This window comes from Anser cygnoides, chromosome 4 (assembly GCF_040182565.1).
Source record: "Anser cygnoides isolate HZ-2024a breed goose chromosome 4, Taihu_goose_T2T_genome, whole genome shotgun sequence".
Lineage (NCBI taxonomy): Eukaryota > Metazoa > Chordata > Aves > Anseriformes > Anatidae > Anser > Anser cygnoides.
In genome coordinates, this window is record NC_089876.1 from 76586287 (window position 1) to 76608258 (window position 21972).

The 21972-nt window shown below is 39.3% G+C and overlaps 2 protein-coding genes across 5 annotated transcripts in view; both read left to right on the top strand.

Moving 5' to 3' along the window:
- RRH (retinal pigment epithelium-derived rhodopsin homolog) overlaps window positions 1-7522 on the top strand; it is a 16124-nt gene extending 8602 nt beyond the window's left edge. For both annotated transcript variants that reach the window (XM_066996436.1, XM_013185307.3), the window contains 6 exons: window positions 1694-1884; window positions 3051-3150; window positions 3266-3419; window positions 3815-3983; window positions 6158-6336; window positions 7258-7522. In XM_066996436.1, coding sequence (XP_066852537.1) covers window positions 1694-1884; window positions 3051-3150; window positions 3266-3419; window positions 3815-3983; window positions 6158-6336; window positions 7258-7363 — 899 coding nt within the window. In that variant the 3' untranslated portion in view covers window positions 7364-7522. The remainder of the gene's footprint in view (window positions 1-1693; window positions 1885-3050; window positions 3151-3265; window positions 3420-3814; window positions 3984-6157; window positions 6337-7257) is intronic.
- LRIT3 (leucine rich repeat, Ig-like and transmembrane domains 3) lies at window positions 7517-21411 on the top strand. 3 transcript variants are annotated; one of them, XM_013185304.3, is made up of 5 exons: window positions 7517-9290; window positions 9783-10007; window positions 10522-11000; window positions 18662-18967; window positions 19990-21411. In XM_013185304.3, exons 3-5 carry the CDS (start codon window positions 10547-10549, stop codon window positions 21090-21092), a joined length of 1863 nt encoding a protein of 620 aa, XP_013040758.3. In that variant the 5' UTR covers window positions 7517-9290; window positions 9783-10007; window positions 10522-10546; the 3' UTR covers window positions 21093-21411. The 3 variants fall into 3 exon arrangements, with proteins under 3 accessions (XP_013040758.3, XP_013040757.3, XP_066852534.1); XM_013185303.3 differs by lacking the exon at window positions 9783-10007; XM_066996433.1 differs by lacking the exon at window positions 7517-9290 and having other exon boundaries at window positions 9339-10007.
- The last annotated feature ends 561 nt before the right edge of the window (window positions 21412-21972 follow it).

The window sequence follows — 21972 nt, forward strand, 5'->3', positions numbered from 1 at the left end:
GGGTGTGAAAGTGTTACCCTGTGCCTGTCATGGGACCTGTGAGAGCAGTGCAGACCTTATTTCGCTTCTGAGGGCAAAGGTTGGGTTTCACTCTGCCGGGTAGCCTGCTGCTCTGATTTCACCGAGCCCAATTGTATGTACTTCTCTGTGTCTGCTAGGCTGTACAGCTGTGGGAATAAGGATGCAAAGTTAAAGTCCTGTGTAGAGCCAGATGCTGTTATTTTGTATTTTCTTGCACTACATCCAGGGAGACAGCTATTCCCTCAAGCTCCTTTCAGAATTACCCCCCCAGTTCTGTAATGCTGAAAAGTACAGTGTTTTGCTTCAGGGGTGAAATGTTTTAACAGAAAAAAAAAAAAAAGAAAATTTCTGAGGGGCATTTCCGTGGTTACTGTGGTGTTTGACTTTTACCAACGTAACATTCCATTCTGCACTTGTAATGTAAGGTGCTCAAGTTATACAAGTGTTTGTAAGTTTAGTATTTGGTTCAATGATATTGTGACTGCTGTATGAGACAAGGAAATCTATGAGCAACTTACAAATTCCTGTTACTATTTACTTTTTTTGTTTTGTTTTGTTTTAACGGCCATGTTTTCTTGAACATTCTGGAATTCTGCTTTTCTGATAATAAGGTTTATGAGTCTTTCTCTGGTGAGGTGCAAAATGGGATTTGTAACCTTATTAGCTCTTATTATTGGTATTAATGATGGGCTGGTAGAAGTCTACAGGATAGTCATTTACTCTGAATATTTCTGAGTCTAAAGAGAATGAAATCAGAACAAAAAAACACCCCATTTTGTGGGATTGCCATGTAAACTTATTTCAAGGGCCAAGCAGTAGGATTTGGCTAGAATAGGGAGGAAGGGACAGAGAAAAGAAGAATGTGGGGTTTTTAATATAGGTCACTAGGATCAGAAAAAGCTTGCTGATTGCACAGCGTCAGCTGCACACCGTGGGTAGCATTACTAAGTCCCAAACAAATTCCAGAGTTGTTGGACGTGAAGACTGGAGGGTGTAGATGCTAGCTTTAGTACTGTATTTCTTTATTACTACTCTTTGTCTACTGGCAATTTCTTGTGTTGCCTAATAGTAGTGTTTGGGCACAGTCCAACTATGCTCAGTGCCACCTGTGTTGCATCTGTCTGAAGAATTTAATTGTAAAAGTACTTACATTGGGGTTTGGGGAATGCTTATTTTTAACTTTCTGGGGCATATGGAGCTTGGGTTCTGGAGTCCTAGTTCTGCAAAGAAAGCAGAGGCCAAACCTGTGTCAGAAAGGAAAGAAACAAGGTAACAAGACCAAGTCCTCCCAGAAAGGTTTGCAATTACAGGGATTAGTGAGGCAGGAGGATGTTCACAAACTGGCCTTGTTCCATGGTTGTGATGCAGCCCTAGAGCTTGGAGCTGCTCAGGTGAAGAAAACAGCTCCGATGCAGGCCCAGCTAGGCCGCTGCGGCAGGCCGCAAGGATCATCCACGTTGCTTGATGAGGCTTAGAAAATGCCTGGCTTGCAAGTTATCTAATAAGAAAAGCTTTTCTCTCTTTCAGGTATCTTTCTGCTTTGCAAAACTGTGCCTGACTGAATATAAAACTTGTTTAGGACTTAAATATTGCAATAGGCTGCGTTTTCTTTTGTAAGTGCGCTGCTGGCTTGTCTTCATCTTTTGTAAAGTTTCTCTTTCTGTTTCTACAGGAGTGATAAGCATTTTCAGTAACATTGTTGTGCTAGGGATCTTTGTTAAGTACAAAGAACTTCGGACAGCAACCAATGCAATTATTATCAACTTGGCTTTTACTGACATCGGCGTCAGTGGCATTGGCTACCCCATGTCAGCTGCCTCAGACCTTCATGGAAGCTGGAAATTTGGATATACTGGATGCCAGGTATTGTAATTCAGTCAGGGAGAAAGTTTTGAGCACTTAAACGCGAACTGAGAAATGAGTAATAGCTCTACTTGATAATAGTTCTTTTAAGAGTTGGAGATGCAAAATTTGACTCTAGACCTGCAGCTAATGTTTTGTGAAGTCAACAATTTCTGCACGTAGGATCCGGTTTTAATTCCATTCCAAACTTGTAATTTCAAGTCTGAAAACTTTGACATGTAACCTTACATTTATCAACCTTAGATATTTTCAAATAGCTTTAAAAAAATCTTAGGACATGAAGTCCTGAAATGAAAAAGATTGTAATTTGACTTACTTGACTGATTTGGTTGGTAAAAGACTTTGGATATGGCTGCTGTTTTGGTGGTGAGCATGACAGACCTTAATGGGTTTTGCTTAACAAACACATCTTCCTCAGGATGGAACTAAGGATTTCCCAGGTGTAGGCCTGAAAGGCTATTAAAGGGCTCCATTAAAGATCTGGCTTAGCTTTAATAGTTATCTATTTTTTAAAAGTTAAGACTAACTGACAAATTGTGCTTCTGTAGCAGAGAGGGAGTGCCATTTGCTCACCGTGTATCGTGATTTAAGTCTGCTTTTAAACAGGCTGTTGGGCTTAAGTGCTCAGAAAAATGAGCAGTAATATGAAGGTATATGCTGAAAATGTGATTTGAAAAAAATTAATAGCACTATATATTTTTGGCCTGTATATAATAGGTATTTATAGCAATCTGACATCACCTGCCTGGGTATCCAATTATTTCAAGCTCAAAATTTGTGTCATTCTTTAACAAGAAGCCTTACTTTTACTATCCTTAGATCAAGACTCACAGTGGGTTGAAGTTGATGTGAAATCTCACTTCCAAAGCTTTCGGAGTTCTTGAGGTCATATGAAGCACAACTCATGTCAACATAAACCAAATAAAACCTTGTTTAGGAATTCTGATGAGCAAATAGGCAGGTTGCTTATGAAACGTTTAGTTTTAAATGATCTACCTCTACGTTGCATTGAATTAGTTCATTCTGTACTCTTGTTTACAGAAGAGAACACTGTCTGAATATAATGTATCATAGTGCTTTAAATTCAGTTCACAAATTTATGTTTGTACCTTTGAAAGATTTCTCAGAAAGGATATGTTGCTTATTTATTTTTTTTTTAATTTCAGATCTATGCTGCCTTAAATATCTTTTTTGGGATGGCGAGTATTGGTTTGCTCACTGTTGTTGCAGTTGACCGTTACCTGACAATCTGCAGGCCTGATATAGGTACTGTATTTTTAGTCAAAAATCATTCACTCGCAGGCTTCTGTGAACTAAGTCTCAAACTGTATTGTTTTATTGTGCATGACAACAGTTTGTGATTGTGTGTGTTCCTTTGCAGGAAGAAGAATGACTACCCGTACCTATGCCACCCTGATCCTTGCTGCTTGGATAAATGCCATCTTTTGGGCTTCCATGCCTATCGTAGGCTGGGCTGGCTATGCTCCAGATCCAACTGGAGCAACATGTACAGTAAATTGGAGGAAAAATGATGCGTAAGATTCCTTCTCACCCTTTCTTTTAAATTCCTTCGTATTGATGGTTCAGACTGTTTAATTTACTACTGTATTTAAAAAAAACAAACGCAAAAACAAACAAAAAAAACAAACTTCTTGCTGAAGTATGAAGCCTAATTTATAAAAGTCATTTAAAAACAATGGAAATAATCTAGAGCAACTCCAGAAAATAAGTTAAAATAAGAAAATGAGCCATGCTTGAAAACTGCAAGACTTGTAGCTGCTAATAAAAAAATTAAGGCTAAAGAAATTTTTCCTAGTTCTGTAAAAGCTTATTTTGAACTTCATAATGAAAGCAAAATATCATATTCTTCAGTAACTTTTCACGGATGGATATTTGCAAGTTACTGTGTTTTGTTTTTCTGTCTTATCAGGTCCTTTGTTTCCTACACAATGAGTGTAATTGCTGTTAATTTTGTTGTACCCTTAACAGTCATGTTTTACTGTTATTACAATGTTTCCCGGACAATGAAAAAATACACCAGCAGTAACTGCCTGGAGAGCATCAACACGGATTGGTCTGACCAAGTAGATGTAACAAAGGTATGGTAAATGAGGGCGTTTCATTTTAAGCATGTTTTTTTGCCCCAGAGTTCTGAGGGCAAAGGAACAGCGCAACATTTCTGTTTCCTTCATTCTCTCTTTTCCTTTTTTCTTACTAAATATTAACTGAAATTTAGCCTTGGTGAAAACTCCTGGTTTGACTTACAACACTGGATTCCTTACTCTTGGTCTAATACTCTTTCCGGATAAATAGCTACTTTGAAGGCTGGGAGCCATGCGAATTTGCCCTGCTGCTGCCCTCTGTCATTGCATAAAAATGTACCTCAGGGATGTCCTAGGAGGATTCTCTAAGATAGTTTTACTCTTTTTGACTGCGCAGTCCTTAGGCTCTCTGCCAGGTTCACAGGTGTAACTGGTCAGAAATGGATTGGTCAACTCTGATTCACACTTATGGCCTACAAATGAAAGCACATTTCTAAGCTCCCAAGCTGTGCAGTTCTTCTGATCCCTTGTTCTTTTCAGTCTGTTGAGCTTCTCTCTTTCTTAGGTAAAGAGTAGCAAATGTGAATTATGGCATAGAATGATACATCCTGCCTGGAAAGTTAACATTCTTTTAACATTTAAGAGTCCTTGAGAAATCTTTAAGTGCACTGGCTCCTTTGATTTTGTGTAAATATATGGTTTATGGTTGGACATGAGAACAAAAAAAAAGCCAGAAATTAGGAGTAGACTGAAAAGAATGTCCTTAAGTTTAAAACCTTAACATTCCTTGGAAAATGTTCTCGTTGATAAATTCTGGAAAAAAAAATTGACAAGTAATAATTATGAACGTCTCACATTTCTGAAGAAGTTTCAAAATGCATTAAACTGAGGATTCAGTTATAGGTTTACACTGACATTTGTGAAGAAGATGCATTTTTCATGCTTTACCGTTGACCATGAGTTACATTTAAAAAAAAAAAAAAAAGGAAAAAGACTGAAGTTTTGGAGTTCAGCATTATCCTTCTTTGCAACTGGATTGCTTAATTTTTCACAATTTGGCATCTTTTAAGCTTTCTGTGCACCAAACTCTTCTAAATGAAAGTGTTCTTTGATGTGAAAATCACTATTCTATTGTAATTATCTGTAGATATTGTGTTTGTGTTTAAACAGGAATCTTCTGTGGAGAGAGTCACAGCTTGCTTGTTGGTGATACTCTAGAACAGCTTGCGCAAAGTAGTTGTTTATTTCTTGTTTCTCATTTTCTTCCTCACTGATGGACAGAATATGGGTGTAGGTAAACAAAGCTAGGGCATCCTGTGCATACAAAGAGCCCTGCTGTTTTGTTTGGTTTCCTGGTGATTTGTTTTGTCATCTTGATTAATTTGTGATTTCCATTCCAGTTTCTGTTACTGACTTATGTCCCTGACAAAAGCCAGAGAAGCCTGTCCCTGTTGATTCCACTCCTGTCCACTTGTGCTCTCCAGAATGAGCAAAATGTTGCATTCTGACTTCTTTTTCTTGATGCGTATCTCAGGTCTATTTTGAAGGAGAACCTGTCATTCTGGCAGAGCCTTTTATCTTCAGGAAACAGCTTGTGATGTTCTCTCTAGCAAGGTTAGAAAGTAAATTTCAGGTTGCCTACACCTGAACAGAAAACAGAGGAAGTAGCTGGAAAGTGGTTAAACAAGGATAATTTATGGAAAGTTGGTATCTTCGATGACTTAGATAATGTTGATTACCTGATCATTTTTAAATGTGGCATTTTATTTTCATAGATACCTACCCTCTGGTGGATATTGGGGTGCACCTCTTTCCAGATATATATGAGAATGGAAGCGGTGGTACAGTTACTGTAACATGCATTTTGGAGTAGCGGATTTGCTGGTATCATGCAGTGCATTTCCACCTCTGAAGTGGCGGCTGTAATTCATGTGTGAAGTCTTCTGTGTCCCTTTAATTTTTTGATGGATGAATTTACATAATCATTAATGCTAACAATGAAGGAAAATTGTATGTAACAAAACAACAGCATGGCAAAATAAAGCATAATGTGCACTTAAATCCCCAAAGTGAGATTTTATTATAATATGTCAACATTTGTCAGATGTGCTTATTTACATGTCATTATTTGGTTCTGGGTAGCTCCATTTTCACACAGGTGCATATGCTTTTGGAGTTACGTTGTAAGGTCTTAATATTCAGGTTATTTGTGTATTCCTCTTGTTTTACAGATGTCTGTTGTGATGATTGTAATGTTCTTGGTGGCATGGTCTCCCTATTCCATTGTGTGTTTATGGTCCTCCTTTGGGGACCCAAAGAAAATTTCTCCTGCAATGGCCATCATAGCTCCTCTATTTGCAAAATCTTCCACGTTCTACAATCCATGCATTTATGTCATTGCAAACAAAAAGTAAGTGATCCTAATTTAATAATGGTCTATTTCATGATTTTAGCATACCATGTAGCCATAGAAAGATCATCTGTAAAATACAACAAATTGATTGGTGAAGAGGTGAAAGGGTAAGCTGCTGTTGATTTACCAAAGATGACCTTTTGTACGGGAAAGTCTAAAAAGAAATTGTTTGGATCAGCATCAGAAGATACTAAATTGATGAAGATTTTTGAGAACACATTATTGAAGATTTTGTATGGTCATTTTGACCACAAACCCTTGTGGTTTCACAGAGGGACTCATTGTGGAAGGTGGGTTCATCAGCAGTAGACTAGTTATTTTAAGGACTAAGGTCAAAAATTGTAACATCTCGGTGATGTACAACTTCTTAGGAGTTCCTTTCTTGGCTTGGGATGTGCCACATAGTGATAGATTAGGATGGATTGACACTTTCCATTAAAGTGAGTAAGTTAAGCCTATTCTGCTGTTTTGAGCAAGTATATCAAATGCTCTAACCAAGCCATTGCCTCCAAGTGGGAACTGGGTTTTGCAAGGAGGCGTCCTTCCTTTCTGTACTACCAGCCTACAAGCAGAGCTTGTGACCTCTTCCTAGGTTATCTGGTCTGATCCTGCTGAACCAAAGAAATTACATCATCTTTTTTCCTCATTTTGTAAGTTTTCCTTTGTTGTAGCTATACCCAGTCCTGGGATAAGCAAAAGCTGCTGTGACCCTTGTTGTGGAAGAAACACTTGACTGAGTTATCCTTGAACATGAAAAGACTCAGGTCCTTTTGAATTCCAAATACACAACCTTTTACTAAGCAAGTTTTACTAATATCAAAAACTGTTGTAATACTTAAAGCCATCTTATCCACTTTTTGTTTGTGCTTGTTTCTCCAGCTAATGACCTTTCCGATTTCCCTTTCTTGTCCTTTGCAGGTTTCGGAGGGCAATCCTGGCAATGGTGCGGTGTCAAACAAGACAAGAGATAACTATAAACAATGCCTTGCCCATGAGCATATCGCAAAGTGCACTGACGTCGTAAAACTCATTTCATTTGTCTGCATAGATTATGTGGAATGGAGTCAAGTCTGGGTTATAATTAATCTTTTGGAACATCAGTTTGCCTCTTTCATCCATTGGTTTTCTGTTAATCAAATTTTAAAGTGGTTTTTAGATAGGTTAAAAATAATAATAATAAAAAAAAAAACAAAGAAAGACTTTAGTTTTCAACAATGAGGCTTATTGGCCTGATATTTCTGGCCCAAACAAAAAAGGTCAGTAAAGTGTTCAGTGTGACTCTTACAGGGTTGGAAAAGGTGACATTGGGCAGAGAGAAACTGAAGCAGGAAATGCTTAGGTTCAGTAGCATAGATTTTGCACCTCTAATTCCTCTTGTAAATGACTTTCTCTCAGCTTCCCTTGAAAGTTTCCAGATCTGAATTGCTGTGGATTCTCCATACTTGTATTTATTTCTATACCAAGTATCTGTATTGACAAGCCTTGCGAAGTTTTGTTTCTGTGAACATGTTATCAGAATATCTAGCTAAACTCTATAGGACCTGATGTCAGCTTTCAGGATTTTGAAAGAGTTTAATGACATTTCATGTATTTTTGAAATTTTGTCTCAGAGAATCAAATGAATTTGTGGGAATAGAAAATGGAAAATGAAATTGTAGTGCTTGTGACTGCATAGCAAATCGTGAAAATGAGACAAAATGCATCCTTAAGCTTGACACTCAGATGGCACATAAAACTGAGTAAATCTGTACAGTGATTTTTAAAATTTCTAAGTCAATCTCATGATTATATAGGTCTGTTGTATATTTTTCTAAAAATAACTTGCACAGTGAGAGCAATGAATTTATTCAGGATGACTGTGTATAGAATTAGTTATGGATGGGTATTGCATGCATTCTTGATGATTCTCAGGTTTTGAGAATAAATATCTTCTCAATGGCCAATCCGAAGTCTGTGGTCCTTCAGACAAGTCTCAGCCACCGTGACTTTACGCAGCTAAAATTAATTTCCCAGGTTCTTGTTCTTCTAAGAGCTCTAGTGTCTGTCTGATGGAGTGCCACGTTAACTGATACAGTCATTTTGGAAAGCTAAATATTCAATTAATTAATTTGCATCAAATATAGAAAAACAAAATCCAATTACATTATTTTTTTGAGGTCTCCAAAAATGGTGGGAAAATCAAACTTTAGAAAGTGTATTTTAAACCCGACCATGTGAGATTTAACTTCACAGGACTTTTGAGTACAATTTGCACTAACAGGTGATTCATTTCCATCACTTTATTTTGATATTATTATGTATGCATACACCTTAAGTGTGGCTTTGAAGTGTGTAACCGTTATTTAAAATACATGCGTGTTATTGTTAAAACCCATCTCTACAAGATCTTTTGGAAGTTCTAGAATCTAAGCTTCCTTTTAATTTGTACTTTTTAGTATTAAAGTAAATGTCATGCGATATCCTCTTGCTGTACTAGCTTTCTTCCTGGAACCTTGTAACACCATATGGACAGTAACTCCTTCAGAAGGAGCAAAGAAGTATTTTATGTACTAACCCTGCAACCACAACTGCATATTAAAATAGCCTTGAAACATGTCGCATATAATTTGAAACAGAGTGCCTTCTTCTGACATGGTAACGAACAAGCAGGTTTAACTGATCCCTTTCAGGATACATTTGAAGGTTAAGCAACTTCAGATCTCAGCTAATCTGATGTAATCTGCTGTTACTAAATGGATGTCTACATTCACATTTCTAGCACACTGCACATGAGTGCATAGGAATAAAGTTTTCAATTTTTTTTTTTTTTTGTGTCAGTTCTGCTGGGAGGAAGCGATGTATCTGTTTTTTTACTTACACCTCATAATGAGCTTTCTTGAAGAAGCGTGTGGTTTTTGTCCTTCGCAATGCACTTGCATTTACCATGGCAGAAGTGATGGCACTGGAACAAGGTATGCATTTTATTATTTGTTATGCAAGGCAATTTATAAGCAAAAGGACTGAGGACACTGGAAATAACATTCTCTTGTACACTGCAAATTACAGTTTAGCATGGTTACTTAGAAATAATGGCATAATTTGCTTTAGTGTTACATGGCTAGCAGTGTTCCTGAATAGGAGCAGATGGTCATTATGCTTTGTTTTAATGGCTTTGTTCTTAACAGCTAGCTACTCTAAATCTTCAGGTTTTGCACAAGGCAATTTTTTTTTGCTGCTCCTTGATTTTCCTACTCCTGTAATGTCCTTTCTATTTCTACAAAACTGTTTGTCTACTGTAAAGTGATTCTGGTTTAAATAACTACAGTAGATTCTTCTTTTCTTAATTTGTAGGAAAATCATATAATTTTGGGTAATGAAGAATTAGGTTAATTTGATGATATTGATGTTGTCATGTCAATTTTGTGAGATACTGTTTCACCTATTTATTGTCACAACATATCTAGTATAAAGCTGCAGGAGGAGAAAGTAAAATGGAAGAAGAATATAGAGGAAAAGGTGGAGAAAAGAATTAAAGACAGGTTTCTTGACGGGACGAGAATCTTTAAACTAATTGTGTGCACACAACATACCCGAAAGGAAGGGAAACATCCTGATTCTTGAAGATGCTGAGAAATCTCATTTCACTGAAATCATGGGAACAGAACATCCTTAGAACCTCTGAAAAGCAGGTTGTTTCTATTAAGACACCAGAAATATGGCTAGAAATCTCTCATTTAGAGAAATATGCAAACATTCTCAATTTTTGGTCTATTCTGAAAGGTAAAGGAAGATACATAAATACTTTGAGTGTTCACCATGCAGAAAAATTAGTATCTAATAATCTTAATTTTAGTAAAATATGTCAAGTAGCTCTCACTTGAGGTACATACATCTATTATTCCTTATACAATTTCTTCTACTTTTCAGTTGCCAGTAAAATGATAGAAGATGTTGCTTACGCGCTTTAGAATAAAACAAATCTTGATTTCATATAGAAGTATCATTGCTATTTATATTCATTTTTCTCTTTAGAAAATCCATGTTTGTCACCCTAAATTTTAAATGCAGACTGTTCTTGATTAGTCACTTTTTATTCTGCTGGTAGTGTTGCAGAAATTAATAGCACTTGCATTTAAATCAGAAATAAGTTTTGTGATAAAGAAATGCAGAACTCTCTTTTTTATTTTTGTTGTACGATGCTAGGTCTGTGCTCTGCAATGACCCTGACATGTTTGAGATTCCCGTGAATGTTCCTGTGGACACTGTAAAACTTCGAATAGAAAAAACTGTCATACGAAGGATCCCGACTGAAGCCTTTTACTACCTAGTAGATCTCAAGTACCTGTGGGTAACTTACAACTGTGTAGCCAACATCGATATCAGCAGCTTCTACAACTTGAAACAGCTGCACGAGCTACGGCTGGATGGTAATCTGCTCTCGACTTTCCCCTGGGAATCTCTGGCAGAGATGCCGAATCTGCGGACTCTTGACTTACACAACAACAAAGTGACCAGCATCCCGGCCGATGCTGGCAGGTACCTGAGGAACCTCACCTATCTGGACATATCCAGCAACAGGCTAACCACCTTGCCATCAGACCTGATGGACATTTGGCCCCCCTTCTCAGATGCTGTCCCCCCCAAGAGCACAGACGTTGTGCCGACCCAGAGGGTCGTTTTGGGTATGTTAAAGAGCCTGTCTTGTTCCTACCTAACGTGTACTTAAATGTTACGTAGCAAGGGGACCCATCTGGGATTCAGGAGGGTTTTAATCCAGGTCATCCTTCTGGTTTGCTCTGCAATTAGTTTATTTTCTGCTGGTGATAGAAAATTTTAAAACAGTGTCCACTTGCAGCTGTTTTTTCCAGTGGCTCACAAGCCAAATGAGTAGCTAGAGTCAATGCATGAAAGTCTGTCCTGAAATACAGTGCTGCAGAGAGAGGTGGTTTGAGAGGGGGCAGCTCTGCTCTTCCCATGACTCGTGTTGGCTTTGCATTGCTTGCTCTAAAGCTGGACTGATTATCCTCAAGTTTTGCCAATTTACTTTGTGAATACAAGAGGAAAAACAGGACTCTAATGCATACAACTTCACAGTACTTTTTGTAGTATTTAAGGTGAGGGTTTAAGAATAGCTCGGCCAGACTGTCATGGTTCATAATTTTATTCCATCTCTAGTTTCTAGTAGACCACCATGTCAGTTCTTTTCTTTGTGACTTTGTGCTCTATTTCTGTTTTTGATTTCTATTTCCTCACTTTCTGTTCATTTCATAGCCTTTCAGGTAACCCTTTTCTCTTCAGTTTCAGAGCATGGCTGGATCAGGTCCATCAGTAGCTTTCTTTTCTGTCATGCGTAAGTGCATGTTTTGGCATTTTTGTAGTGTAGTGTAGCAGGCAGAAGGGGGGAAAACCAGCGCCACGTAATAGCTGGCTCCCCATAAACTAACTGCAGGAGTGCTGTACCCATGGGTGGAGATCTGCCCTGCCCTGTGCTGCCCAGTAGTCCCACCTGCTTGATATAAAGCCACTACTCAGCGTTCATCTGTTCAGCTGCTTTGTTTCACAGCAGAAACTGTAACGCGAAACTCTTTTTCAGATGAGATTGTACGTAATTAACTTAATAGAGGCACGTGGGCTGAACAAGTTCCCCACATACATGGAACTGTAGATCTGCAGCATTGAAAGGATCTTGGTTTATGCAGGGTTTAAAAAAAAAAAAAGGCTGTAAGGCTGTAAGTCCAGCTCGGTGTCCCTGTCCCCACACTGAAGTCTAGAGGAGGCAATAGCTTCGGAGCTGACTGTGCTAGATCTAATCCTCCTGATGATCTGTCTCCTCATGTGGGAGTCCCAGAGGTTATTCGGCTTCCTTTCCTTACGTAGCCCTTGCTGCTGCTGCTACTACTAAAAATATGTATATATATAAATAATAATAATAAAAAAATTATATATATATAAGCAAACAAACAAACAAAAACAATAAACCACACACTCTCCTCCCCTTGCCTGCCTGCCCTCCCCCTCTGCCCACACATCTGCAGGCTGTTTGTGCACACGTTTTGCCAGCTCCCTTTAGTCCTGGCAACCCCTCTGGTACAAGCACGGAGTTTTCCAGAGACTTAGGGTGCAACCTTTGGATCATTTTCATTTATGAACTGTAACTGGGCACAGCTCTGCAGAGAGGAATGCACGCTGGGTACAAACTGAGCCTCGCTTCTCCTTTTTTAATATTACACTCGGAGGCTCTGTGCAGTCATTATAGATTTGGATCTGAGACTATGGTTTGGTGGGTAGTACTTCCATTGTCCATGTGCTGAGTCAGTCTGCCTTAGGCGAGCTGTGGACAACTTGCTGAATTTTCACTTGTTGATGGTGTATAGCCTTCATATGCCTGCTTCTCAGTGCAGACGTACAGAGCTTGCTGTATAAGAAACTCTGTAGTGAATAAAAAAAAAAAGTTCCCCTCCTCTGGAGATTAGAAAGTGTAATGCTTTCAATGTTGCTGGTTATTTTGACAAGTTTACTTAGTCTCGACTAGGTGTAAATTTTATTTATATTAATAGATAACAGTTTGCAACGTTGTAGTTATGCCGCTCACACCCATTGCCAGAGGCTCATCCTTAGGTTGTTGTCGATGGACAGTTATAGAGGAGTCAGTTTTTTGGAATGTATGGTTGGAAAAAAAAAAAAAAGAAAGTTGCCCTAGGAGTCGAGGTGTCTGTAATGCTCGAGCCATAGGAGATGTTATCTTAGAACAACTGGAGCGAGGTGTGACGTGGCTTCCTCTCCGACACCCCTCGTGTCTCCGCGAGGACTGCTGGAGGCTGAGGGAGGAGGGTCATACCCCACAGATGCTCTTTCTCTCCTCTGAAGCGGAGGTAAGGAGCACAGAAGCATGCAATTAGGAAGGACTTCAAAAAGGCCTCTGTCCTGCTGGGATGCAGATCCAGGTGAACTGAGCTCTTCCTAACCTTTGGCCAAGTCGGTGCTGTTCTCCAAGCCTGCGGGCAGACCACTCCAGAGCCTTCTCTGGTAACCTCATCCAGTGCTTATCTAGCACAACAGTGAGAAAGTTTCTCTTAATATCCAACCCCAATCTCCCTTACTGCAAACTAAGCTAATTACCTCTTGTCCTACATGAGACGGGCATGCAGAAAAACTAATTGCCTTCTCTTACAGTAACCTTTCAGTTATTTTCCTTTCCCATTTGCCTTTTCCTTTCTCAGCTAGTCGCACTGTTTCTATCAGCTGTTTCTTATAGACGACTATGAGATTTTCCATTTCCTACCATATTTACTGATTCCCTCTAGACTCTTTTTTAAAAGTTTCTCTGAAAAATGTGATGCCCACAATCGCACACAGTGCTCATTTTGGTGCTCAAGAGTGGTGCTCTGTGGGAGCATTCGGTCTGGCCCGTGCACCTACAAGGAATGGTAACTGCAGCCAGAGCACTGCTAGAAGCTGGAACCCAGAGCAAATAAATGCTGCTTTTGTCTAGTCAGGAAAACAACAGTCAGATTCTGCTTAGTGCAAGCAATTATGGCTTGAACTAGCTCCTCTCCTACTTCTGGCAAAACAAGATTGTCACTTGTATTTAATTAACAGCATCAACAACTGCAAAGCCCCCAAACTCATTTGTGCTTATGTATTTCCTAACACCAGGAGGCAATTTTATCTGTAATGTCTTGACTGAGCATCAAGAGTCGCATGTAAGAGAAAGTTTATGGTCCCCCGCGTGCGCTTTGAGGCCTCTTGGAGAAGCCATGGGCTGCTTTTGCCAGGTGACTGGCAAATTAGCACCTCCTTGTGCCAGTTCATAAACTCTGCACTTCAGGGTGGTTCGATCGTACCATGCTACGTGGTGCCCCTCAATGTGACACCATGCTATAAGGAAGGGGCTCAGGGGATGATTCCTGGCCCCGTGGCTGAGTGGTTCGCTCTGGCTCTCATCCTTAGGGCCAGCTCTGGTTTTAAAGCTAGTTGGCTCTTCCGTGGTTTGTAGGAATTGCCCCTTGGTTTTCTGTGGGCCTGATGGGATGTTTCAGTGTCTCTAAAATGTAAGCGGGTGGCAGTAGTGTATTTTTCTCAACTCAGACTGGCTGAAGTAAAGCAAGAATGGCATTGCAAACCACAGAACAGTGCCCTTGTACTACGACACAGCACCTGTGTTACATGCCTGGCGGACTGGCAGGCGCACAGCATAGTTTGAAGGTTCAAAGCCTGCTGGGCTTGCTCTGGGAGAACAAGCAGGATGGAGGGAGCCATTCTTGATGCGGTCTCACCCATGCTCCCTTCAGGCAGCGGTCCCCAGAGCACGCTTGGTTCCTGCTTTTGTCTTGGAGATCGCCCTTTGGAACAGTTCAAAACAAAGCTGTGGAATGAGCTGACAATAAACAGTGGAAACGATCAAGGGACCCGGGTGTGAGTTCATCTGGCCCTCTCTTGGTTAGCACTGGAGCTATGACCTAATTCTTTGATCCAAATCACAGCTAAGTTTCAGCATTGGCTGCTGTACAGAGATTGATATTTCTGGCGTGAATGATGGTAGCAACATTTTCCATATGGAAAATTACATCCAGTGAGTCACTGAGAGGAATGGAGGGGTCCAGGATTTGACAGAGTGACAGATGAAATCTTGCCTCTGTTACGTGTAGAGGTGCCAAAAATTGGAAACTCAGCAGGTCCATCAGGATCCCACTGGTTATGCTGGGCTATGGGGTAGATGCCACTCTCCCCAAAATTACTCCCTAGCAATTACAGTGTGTCGGACACAGTGACAGAAGTGGGATTTACTGTTTAGAACCATCGATCAAAAGTTCTGTAGCTTCAGCTAGAGGATAGCCTTGGGTAGGTTGGCCCAAGCTGTGGTGAATATTTCCATTGGCCAAAAACGTGGATATTTCATGTACTCCCATTTTGCAGCAACTGAAACACAGTATATAGTACGAGCTATGGTCTGAGACTGGTTACTTATTTACAAAGGAAATTTTGCTCATAGCTATTTCAAACGCTAAAGTCCATATTGACACAGCGTGGGGAAATCCTGCTTACTGAGAAGACTGCAAAAATATGCATGCAGTCACACATACATATATACGTATTTGCCCCTGTACAAGCAAGCATACATATAAATCTGTGAGCAAATTTAAAGTATGCTAAACCTAGATCAAAGGAAGTTGTTTGTTTTTTTTTTTTTAATAGAACAATTTATAATCCTTATTTGATGTTAACATACATTGTGTTGGTATATCGCAATGCATAAATATTTATCAACATTTGCTTTGCCTTGGTTAATATTTCTTACTCAGGTCAATAAGCTGCCTTAATATTTCTGCAAAAGAAGCCAGAATTTATAAATACTTGGTGTTCTAACAGATACATATGCTGTTGGGGACTTATATTTATTTTTATATTCTCTTCTTAGTATCCCCTCAGGAAAATAATTTCCTATTTCATTGCTTTATTAGAGCTCCGCATTTTTTTTCCAGTTTCTTCAACTTCTACCTTTTTGTAACCTTTTCTTTATTCTTTCATGTGTTCTTTCTCACTTCTACCACCTTGTAAACACAAGCTGTGAAATTGCATAAGTTTACATTCCCATTTGTTTTCCTTTCAATAGCTAACTGAAGTGTAATCAAAATCAGTGTTTTATCCTTGCTTCCAAGTCAATTGTCGTTTCATCTTTTTATTTTGGGAATTTACACAATTCGATGACCTACAATGGCTGTGTATGTTTTACAGCAGATAATGTGCATACTGCCAGGTATTGGCAAGACTCAAATAAATAGAAGGAATGAGCCATGGAGGCAAGGAAGGAACTCCTGTGGCTGTATGTATTATACGTCTTTATATATGTCCTGCTTCTTCAGCCAGTTCCACTGGGCAACACGATGGATGGGGAGATGAGACAACTAGCTGAGACAGCTCTTTCCTTTGCACTGAAACACAAAAGTAGTGTCTCTTCTAGGATGACAGCTTTCTTCGTCCACTGAAACCAGGCTTTCAGAATGATCTGAGATGATCAAACCTGTGTCCTAGACTAAATGCCCACCTATTCTAATGGCTTTGCTTTGCCATTCCTTCTATTTTGCCTGTTTCTGTTACTCTGTTCAGATTGCAGAAGCTTTGGTTCTCCTCTTAAACACTGGGAGAACATGAAAGCCATGTATTTATAGCTTTGAAAGATCTTTCAGCACTGCATTACTATTAGAAGCAATAATAATAATAAAATCCTTTCCTGTAGCAAAGCATGCAGGGGACAGAAAGGTAGCAGAAATATTTTTAGTATCGTTCACTGTAAGGGAAAGCCTGCTGCCTTGCATGTGAGATGTGATCCCTACCAGTGCTGCAGATCAGTCCTGATTAATGCTGTGGACCCACAGTTTCCTGCCCTTCCATCCACTTGTAGCCCAGCAGCCCCGTGCTTCTGTCCTTTCCAGGCAGTACCGAGGACGTACAGGAGAGTTCCCGTGCTTTTCCCCAGTATTTCTTACAGTGGACTCTCAGTTGAGTCCTTGTTTCTGGGGGACCTTGTCTCCCTTCTTATACCTTAAGGGGAATTTCATTTTCAAATGCACTTATGGTCTCTCCTTCTTAACACGGTGACGAAAACTGGCCCCTTATAAGCAAGTGAGAATGAAAAAAATGTTCTCTAGCTCACAAACTAAAGCTCCCATAACTTAAAAGATGAGCACAAATAGTGACATGCTTATGCTTGATTGGAAATAATTGATGTGCTTAGACATATGGAAGACATTCAGTTGATACCTCTTTTGCTTGTGAATGTTTGACATTCACAGGAAATCAGTTGTATATTTTGGAGATTATTCTTTTGTTCTTTAAAGAAAAGTGGCTGCTGATACAGTTTCCTAGATTTCTCCTTCTTCTTTCCTGAAGGCAGTAGGTGGTGAATAGATGTAAAACCTCTTGTGTCTGGAAGGGGTGAAATCGGATTGTGACGTCAAAGTCACGGAATCCCTTCAGGTCAGGTCTTGTTTTAAAGAGCGGGGATTAATTGGGGTTTACCACTGTTTTAACCAATCACTTCCATGATGCTCAAAATAAACTAATCTCGGTCAGGTGATCGAAGGAACTGCTAGTTAATTATTCATGTACTCTTTCATCAGTAGGTTTCTTCCAAAATAAAAAGCAGAATTTTCCCATTAGCTGAATTGATAATTCCTAGAAATACTCTGAACAATAATGGCAAGTGTTTCAGTTTTTTCTTTCAATTTTAAATTAATTACTGTGACTTGTCTCTTGCACTAATCAGTAAATTCAATAGCAAAAGACTCTTGCATACCATCCCTCGTTTTAGTCTGTAAGCTCTGCTTATTGTTAATGCTAGAATAAAATGAAAAAGTTATGCCCAAAAATAGAAATCAAATGAGAAAATATTTGAACTCCTGAGTGATACGCTAGGTGGTGTTCTACCTGGTAAAGTGGGTGTTGCTCTCTTGAGATCAACATAGCCAAGTAATGGACACCAGCTGCGGTTTTGGACATATTTCTCGGAAATAGCTGCCCTGTTTTGCCATGATAACTTCATCAAGAGGGGAAGCCTCCTGTTTAAAGATGTTGGAACCAAGAGGCAAATGTTATAGCCTATAACAGAAGAGAGGGATTGTTCTTGTATGCCATCATGAAAATGTTCTAGCTGCCAACTTTTTCCAGGGTCCTTCCCATTTTCCTCTGTTCTCCTATTTTTTTGAATGTATTTCAGAGACTGTCCTAAACTAAAACCAGATTTCTAAGAATATTGGTGTGTTTCAGAGTCAGAAAAGGATGTTATTGGCCTAAAGCTTTTTCTCCTTAGCCCATATCCTTTTTTTCAAAGGGCAAATATATTTGCGTAAGCTCTAAACCCTTAAATCGTCATGTTCTCTGCAAGCATGGAAGAAAGGGCCTGAGAAGATCAAACTGTAAGAGCCCAAAGAGGCATTAAGAGCAGAGGGAAGTGACAAGGTGCAACAGCCTGAGAAGCTCTTTCTTCAGAAGCTGCAGGCAGGTGAAAATATATCATCAGTCTTAAGACATCTTTTCAAAGTGCTTTTTTTTCCTATAAAAATAGGGAAGTTAAGCAAAGGTAGTGCCATCTTATTACTATGCTCCTGTAAATTTATGTGAAGAAAAGGTTTAACTTAATAAATGTCTATAATCTTTTTCACATCTGCAGAAAGTACCCCACTAACTAACAAAAAAAAAAAAAGAAAAATTGAAAAAGATTGACTCAGAACAGGCCCATGTCTCTGCTTGATTATACTTGGTGATAGTCATGTGTCATACTGTAATCACAATATTCAGATATTGCCTAACAACAATTTTTTTTCCACTCCCTTTCTTCCTTCAGGTTTGCAGGACAACCCATGGTTTTGTGACTGTCGCATTTCAAAGCTAATTGAATTTTCCAAAATTGTGGACACCTCAGTTGTCCTTCTTGATCCACTGGTTTCGTGTAGCGGACCTGAGAACCTGGCAGGGATCCTGTTCCAGAGAGCAGAGTTAGAGCAGTGTCTTAAGCCATCCGTGATGACATCGGCAACAAAAATCACCTCCCCGCTGGGAAGCAATGTTCTGCTGCGCTGTGATGCAACCGGGTACCCAACGCCACAGCTTACGTGGACTAGGTCAGACAATATACCAGTGAACTATACAGGTATAATAGCTCTTTTATAGGAATAGCCATTTTATAGGAAATGGGAGAGCCTGAAATTATTGGGTTGCTTGTGCTTTGAGATCATTATCCTAAGTGACAGTGGACCAGGTATTGCACCATATTGGCTATTCTTTGTCTAGGTCCGACAGACTGTTCTGATTCTGGTTGTGGTCTGTAATAAGAACAATTTGTGTGGGGAAGAAATGGATGAAGGGGGGGGGAGAATAAGAGGAAATAGAGGTTGGGATAGCTGGGTACCAATTCAGAAGCTGGAAAGCAGAAAGGAACATTCATTACTGAAATCTTTTTGGTTCAAAATTTTCATGATAACAAAGAAGTTAGTGAGGCTGTAACTGAGCCACTTAAAACACAGCACTATAAATGTGGGATTTCCCATAAACATGTTTTCTACGTTATTTGAAAATATTTATTGCTTATTTGCAGTGCCTACCTGGAATGCTAATGAGGCTGTGATTGTCTAATACTGTTCTTGCTGTGATGTACTGTGAGGGATATATATGCAGTAACAAACAGAAAAGTTTCTTGTTAGGTCAAAGTAGTTAGCAGTTATCTTAACTCTTAGTTCTGAAGAGGGTAGTAGTCCAAAGTATTGAATTATCTTATGACAGAGGTAACTTCCCAAAATTTTTTAAACAGCTAGTGTGCTCAGTGTTACTTGTATTTACTCAGTGAGACTTGTATTTCGTAGTTAATTGGCTTTGTCATTTTGATTTCTCCTTACTTGTTTTTCTTTTATTTAATAAAACTGCTAACTCTCTTGTAATTCCTCCTGACATTCTATTCCATTCTGACCTAAACTGAGCACTTTTCTGCAAGAATATAATATGGCAAGGAGTTCCATAGTTAGTGTAAATTTGTTGATTTTTTTTTTTTTAAATGTTTAATATATAGGATTCCTTCTGGTAGAAATAATTCATAGGAAAAAAAAAAAAACTAGTCGAAAAACGTTTACTTTTTTCTTTATCTCCCTTTTTATAATGTTTTACTCTGTTTTCCTACAGTAATTCAAGAAACACCTGGAGAGGGTGTCAGATGGTCCATAATAAGCTTGACAGGGATTTCATACAAGGATGCAGGGGAATACAGATGTAAGGCGAAGAACTTGGCAGGAATGTCAGAAGCTGCCGTTACTGTCACAGTGGTTGGTGTAGTTACCACAACTGTGTCGCCACAGAAGTATGGAAGGAAGCAGGAGGCAGAGAGACAGAATGCCACAGCGGGGGAATCCAAGAAGGGACCTGAGAGAACCACCATACCTCTTCGCACCATGTCAACCAGCACAGCACCGGTTACCACTGAAAGATCAACAAGTGCCAGGGTTACCGACAAGAAGCAATCCAGGCCCATGGTTGATGGAAAGAAAATTTCAAAGGCAGTGACAAATGGAAGCAAAAAGCAGTCTGGGGAGATGAGCAAGAAAGGTGAGGAGACAAAGCAGATCGAGGAGGCAAGTGAAAAAGGTGAAGAGACTTCACTGAAGGCAGCAGCTATGGCTGAGCAAAATGTTACTGTGAAGAACCTGAGGGTGATCAGTGAAACAGATGAAAGAGTGACCCTAACTTGGAAAACTGCCAATGCCTCAAGCAACTCCGCAGTGACTGTGTTGTATTCGAAGTATGGAGATAAAGACATGTTGCCTCTGAGCACGGATCCTAGTAAAAACAAAGTCACAATTGAAGGTTTGCAACCTAGTACTCAGTATATGGCATGTGTCTCACCCAAAGGAGTGCCACCTACAAAAGAGCAGTGCATTATTTTCACTACTGATAGGTTGAATGATGAAAGCACATCTCAGTTTCCTATTCTGATATTGGCCAGCAGTGCAGCATGCGTGGTTGTTTTACCTTTGATAATTTTCTTACTATACAAAGTTTTAAAACTCCGTGTGAAACCCAAAACTGCTAAGGAAGCTGACCTTGCAAAGGAGACCTATGTAAAGTTTGAAACACTCTCTCTCAAGCCTCGAGCAGTGAATGCAGGAGGAGAGCTCTGGGCACGAAGGTACACAGATGAATCAGAAAGACTTCTCCTCTGTTCTAGGTCAAGCATGGATTCTCAAATGACTTTCAAAAGTGAAGGCTCTAGATCTGAGTACCTCTGTTGAACGTGCGTGAGGATGGAGGAGATGAAATATGCAACGGGTAAAATTAGTCCAAAGTGATGATACTGCATCTGGAAGCAGGTTGGTGCCAGGTGGTGGTCAGAACATATCATCTGATATCACGAACTCTACTGGCTGGGTAGAGAGGTGGGTAGGAGGGGGAACAGAAGGAAAATGTTGCCTAATGATTTTTCTTTTTTGTTTGTGACTTTGGACGTGGAGGAATGACATTCTTTGAAAGATGAATACAGCATGAAATGTTTACTTGGTTAAAGATATTCTATTTCATCGTTTCATTAAAATATTGTTCTGTTTTCTCTCATTTCGCTGTATGATGTGCTCATTTGAATCAAATGTTAATCATGACTTTCATAAAAACTATGCATTTTGAAATAATAGGAAAACAGCTCAAAATACTTTGATTGAGGTTGAAGCTTTGTTTAAAAATGTCATACAGGTCTGTGCAGTATATTGAATTGGAAGTGATTTGGGGCCAATCAAGACTGAAACTAGGTAGCCGCAGTTTATGAACTCTTGAGAGTTTTGATACATACATCATATCATCATTTTGGAGATGCTGTGGTGAAGGAGCTTCTTTAGTATTCTGAAGCTCAGGTAAGCTATCACTGTGAGTGACTCTAGGAGAGATACTAGATATTAATTGTGTGAAATTACAGTAAATGATCTTGTTGCAAAATCCCAGCCTTAGAATTTAATTGTATGCAAATGGCTGTATAAAGCAATTTCAGAAATTTCTGTTGAGAAAATTTTGTGACATTGTGTAATACAAGGCAGACTGTTACATGGCTGTATGTTATGTAGATTTACACAGTATTATATACTACACTGTAGTATTATAGTGTACTTTGAGATAGAGTAGGAT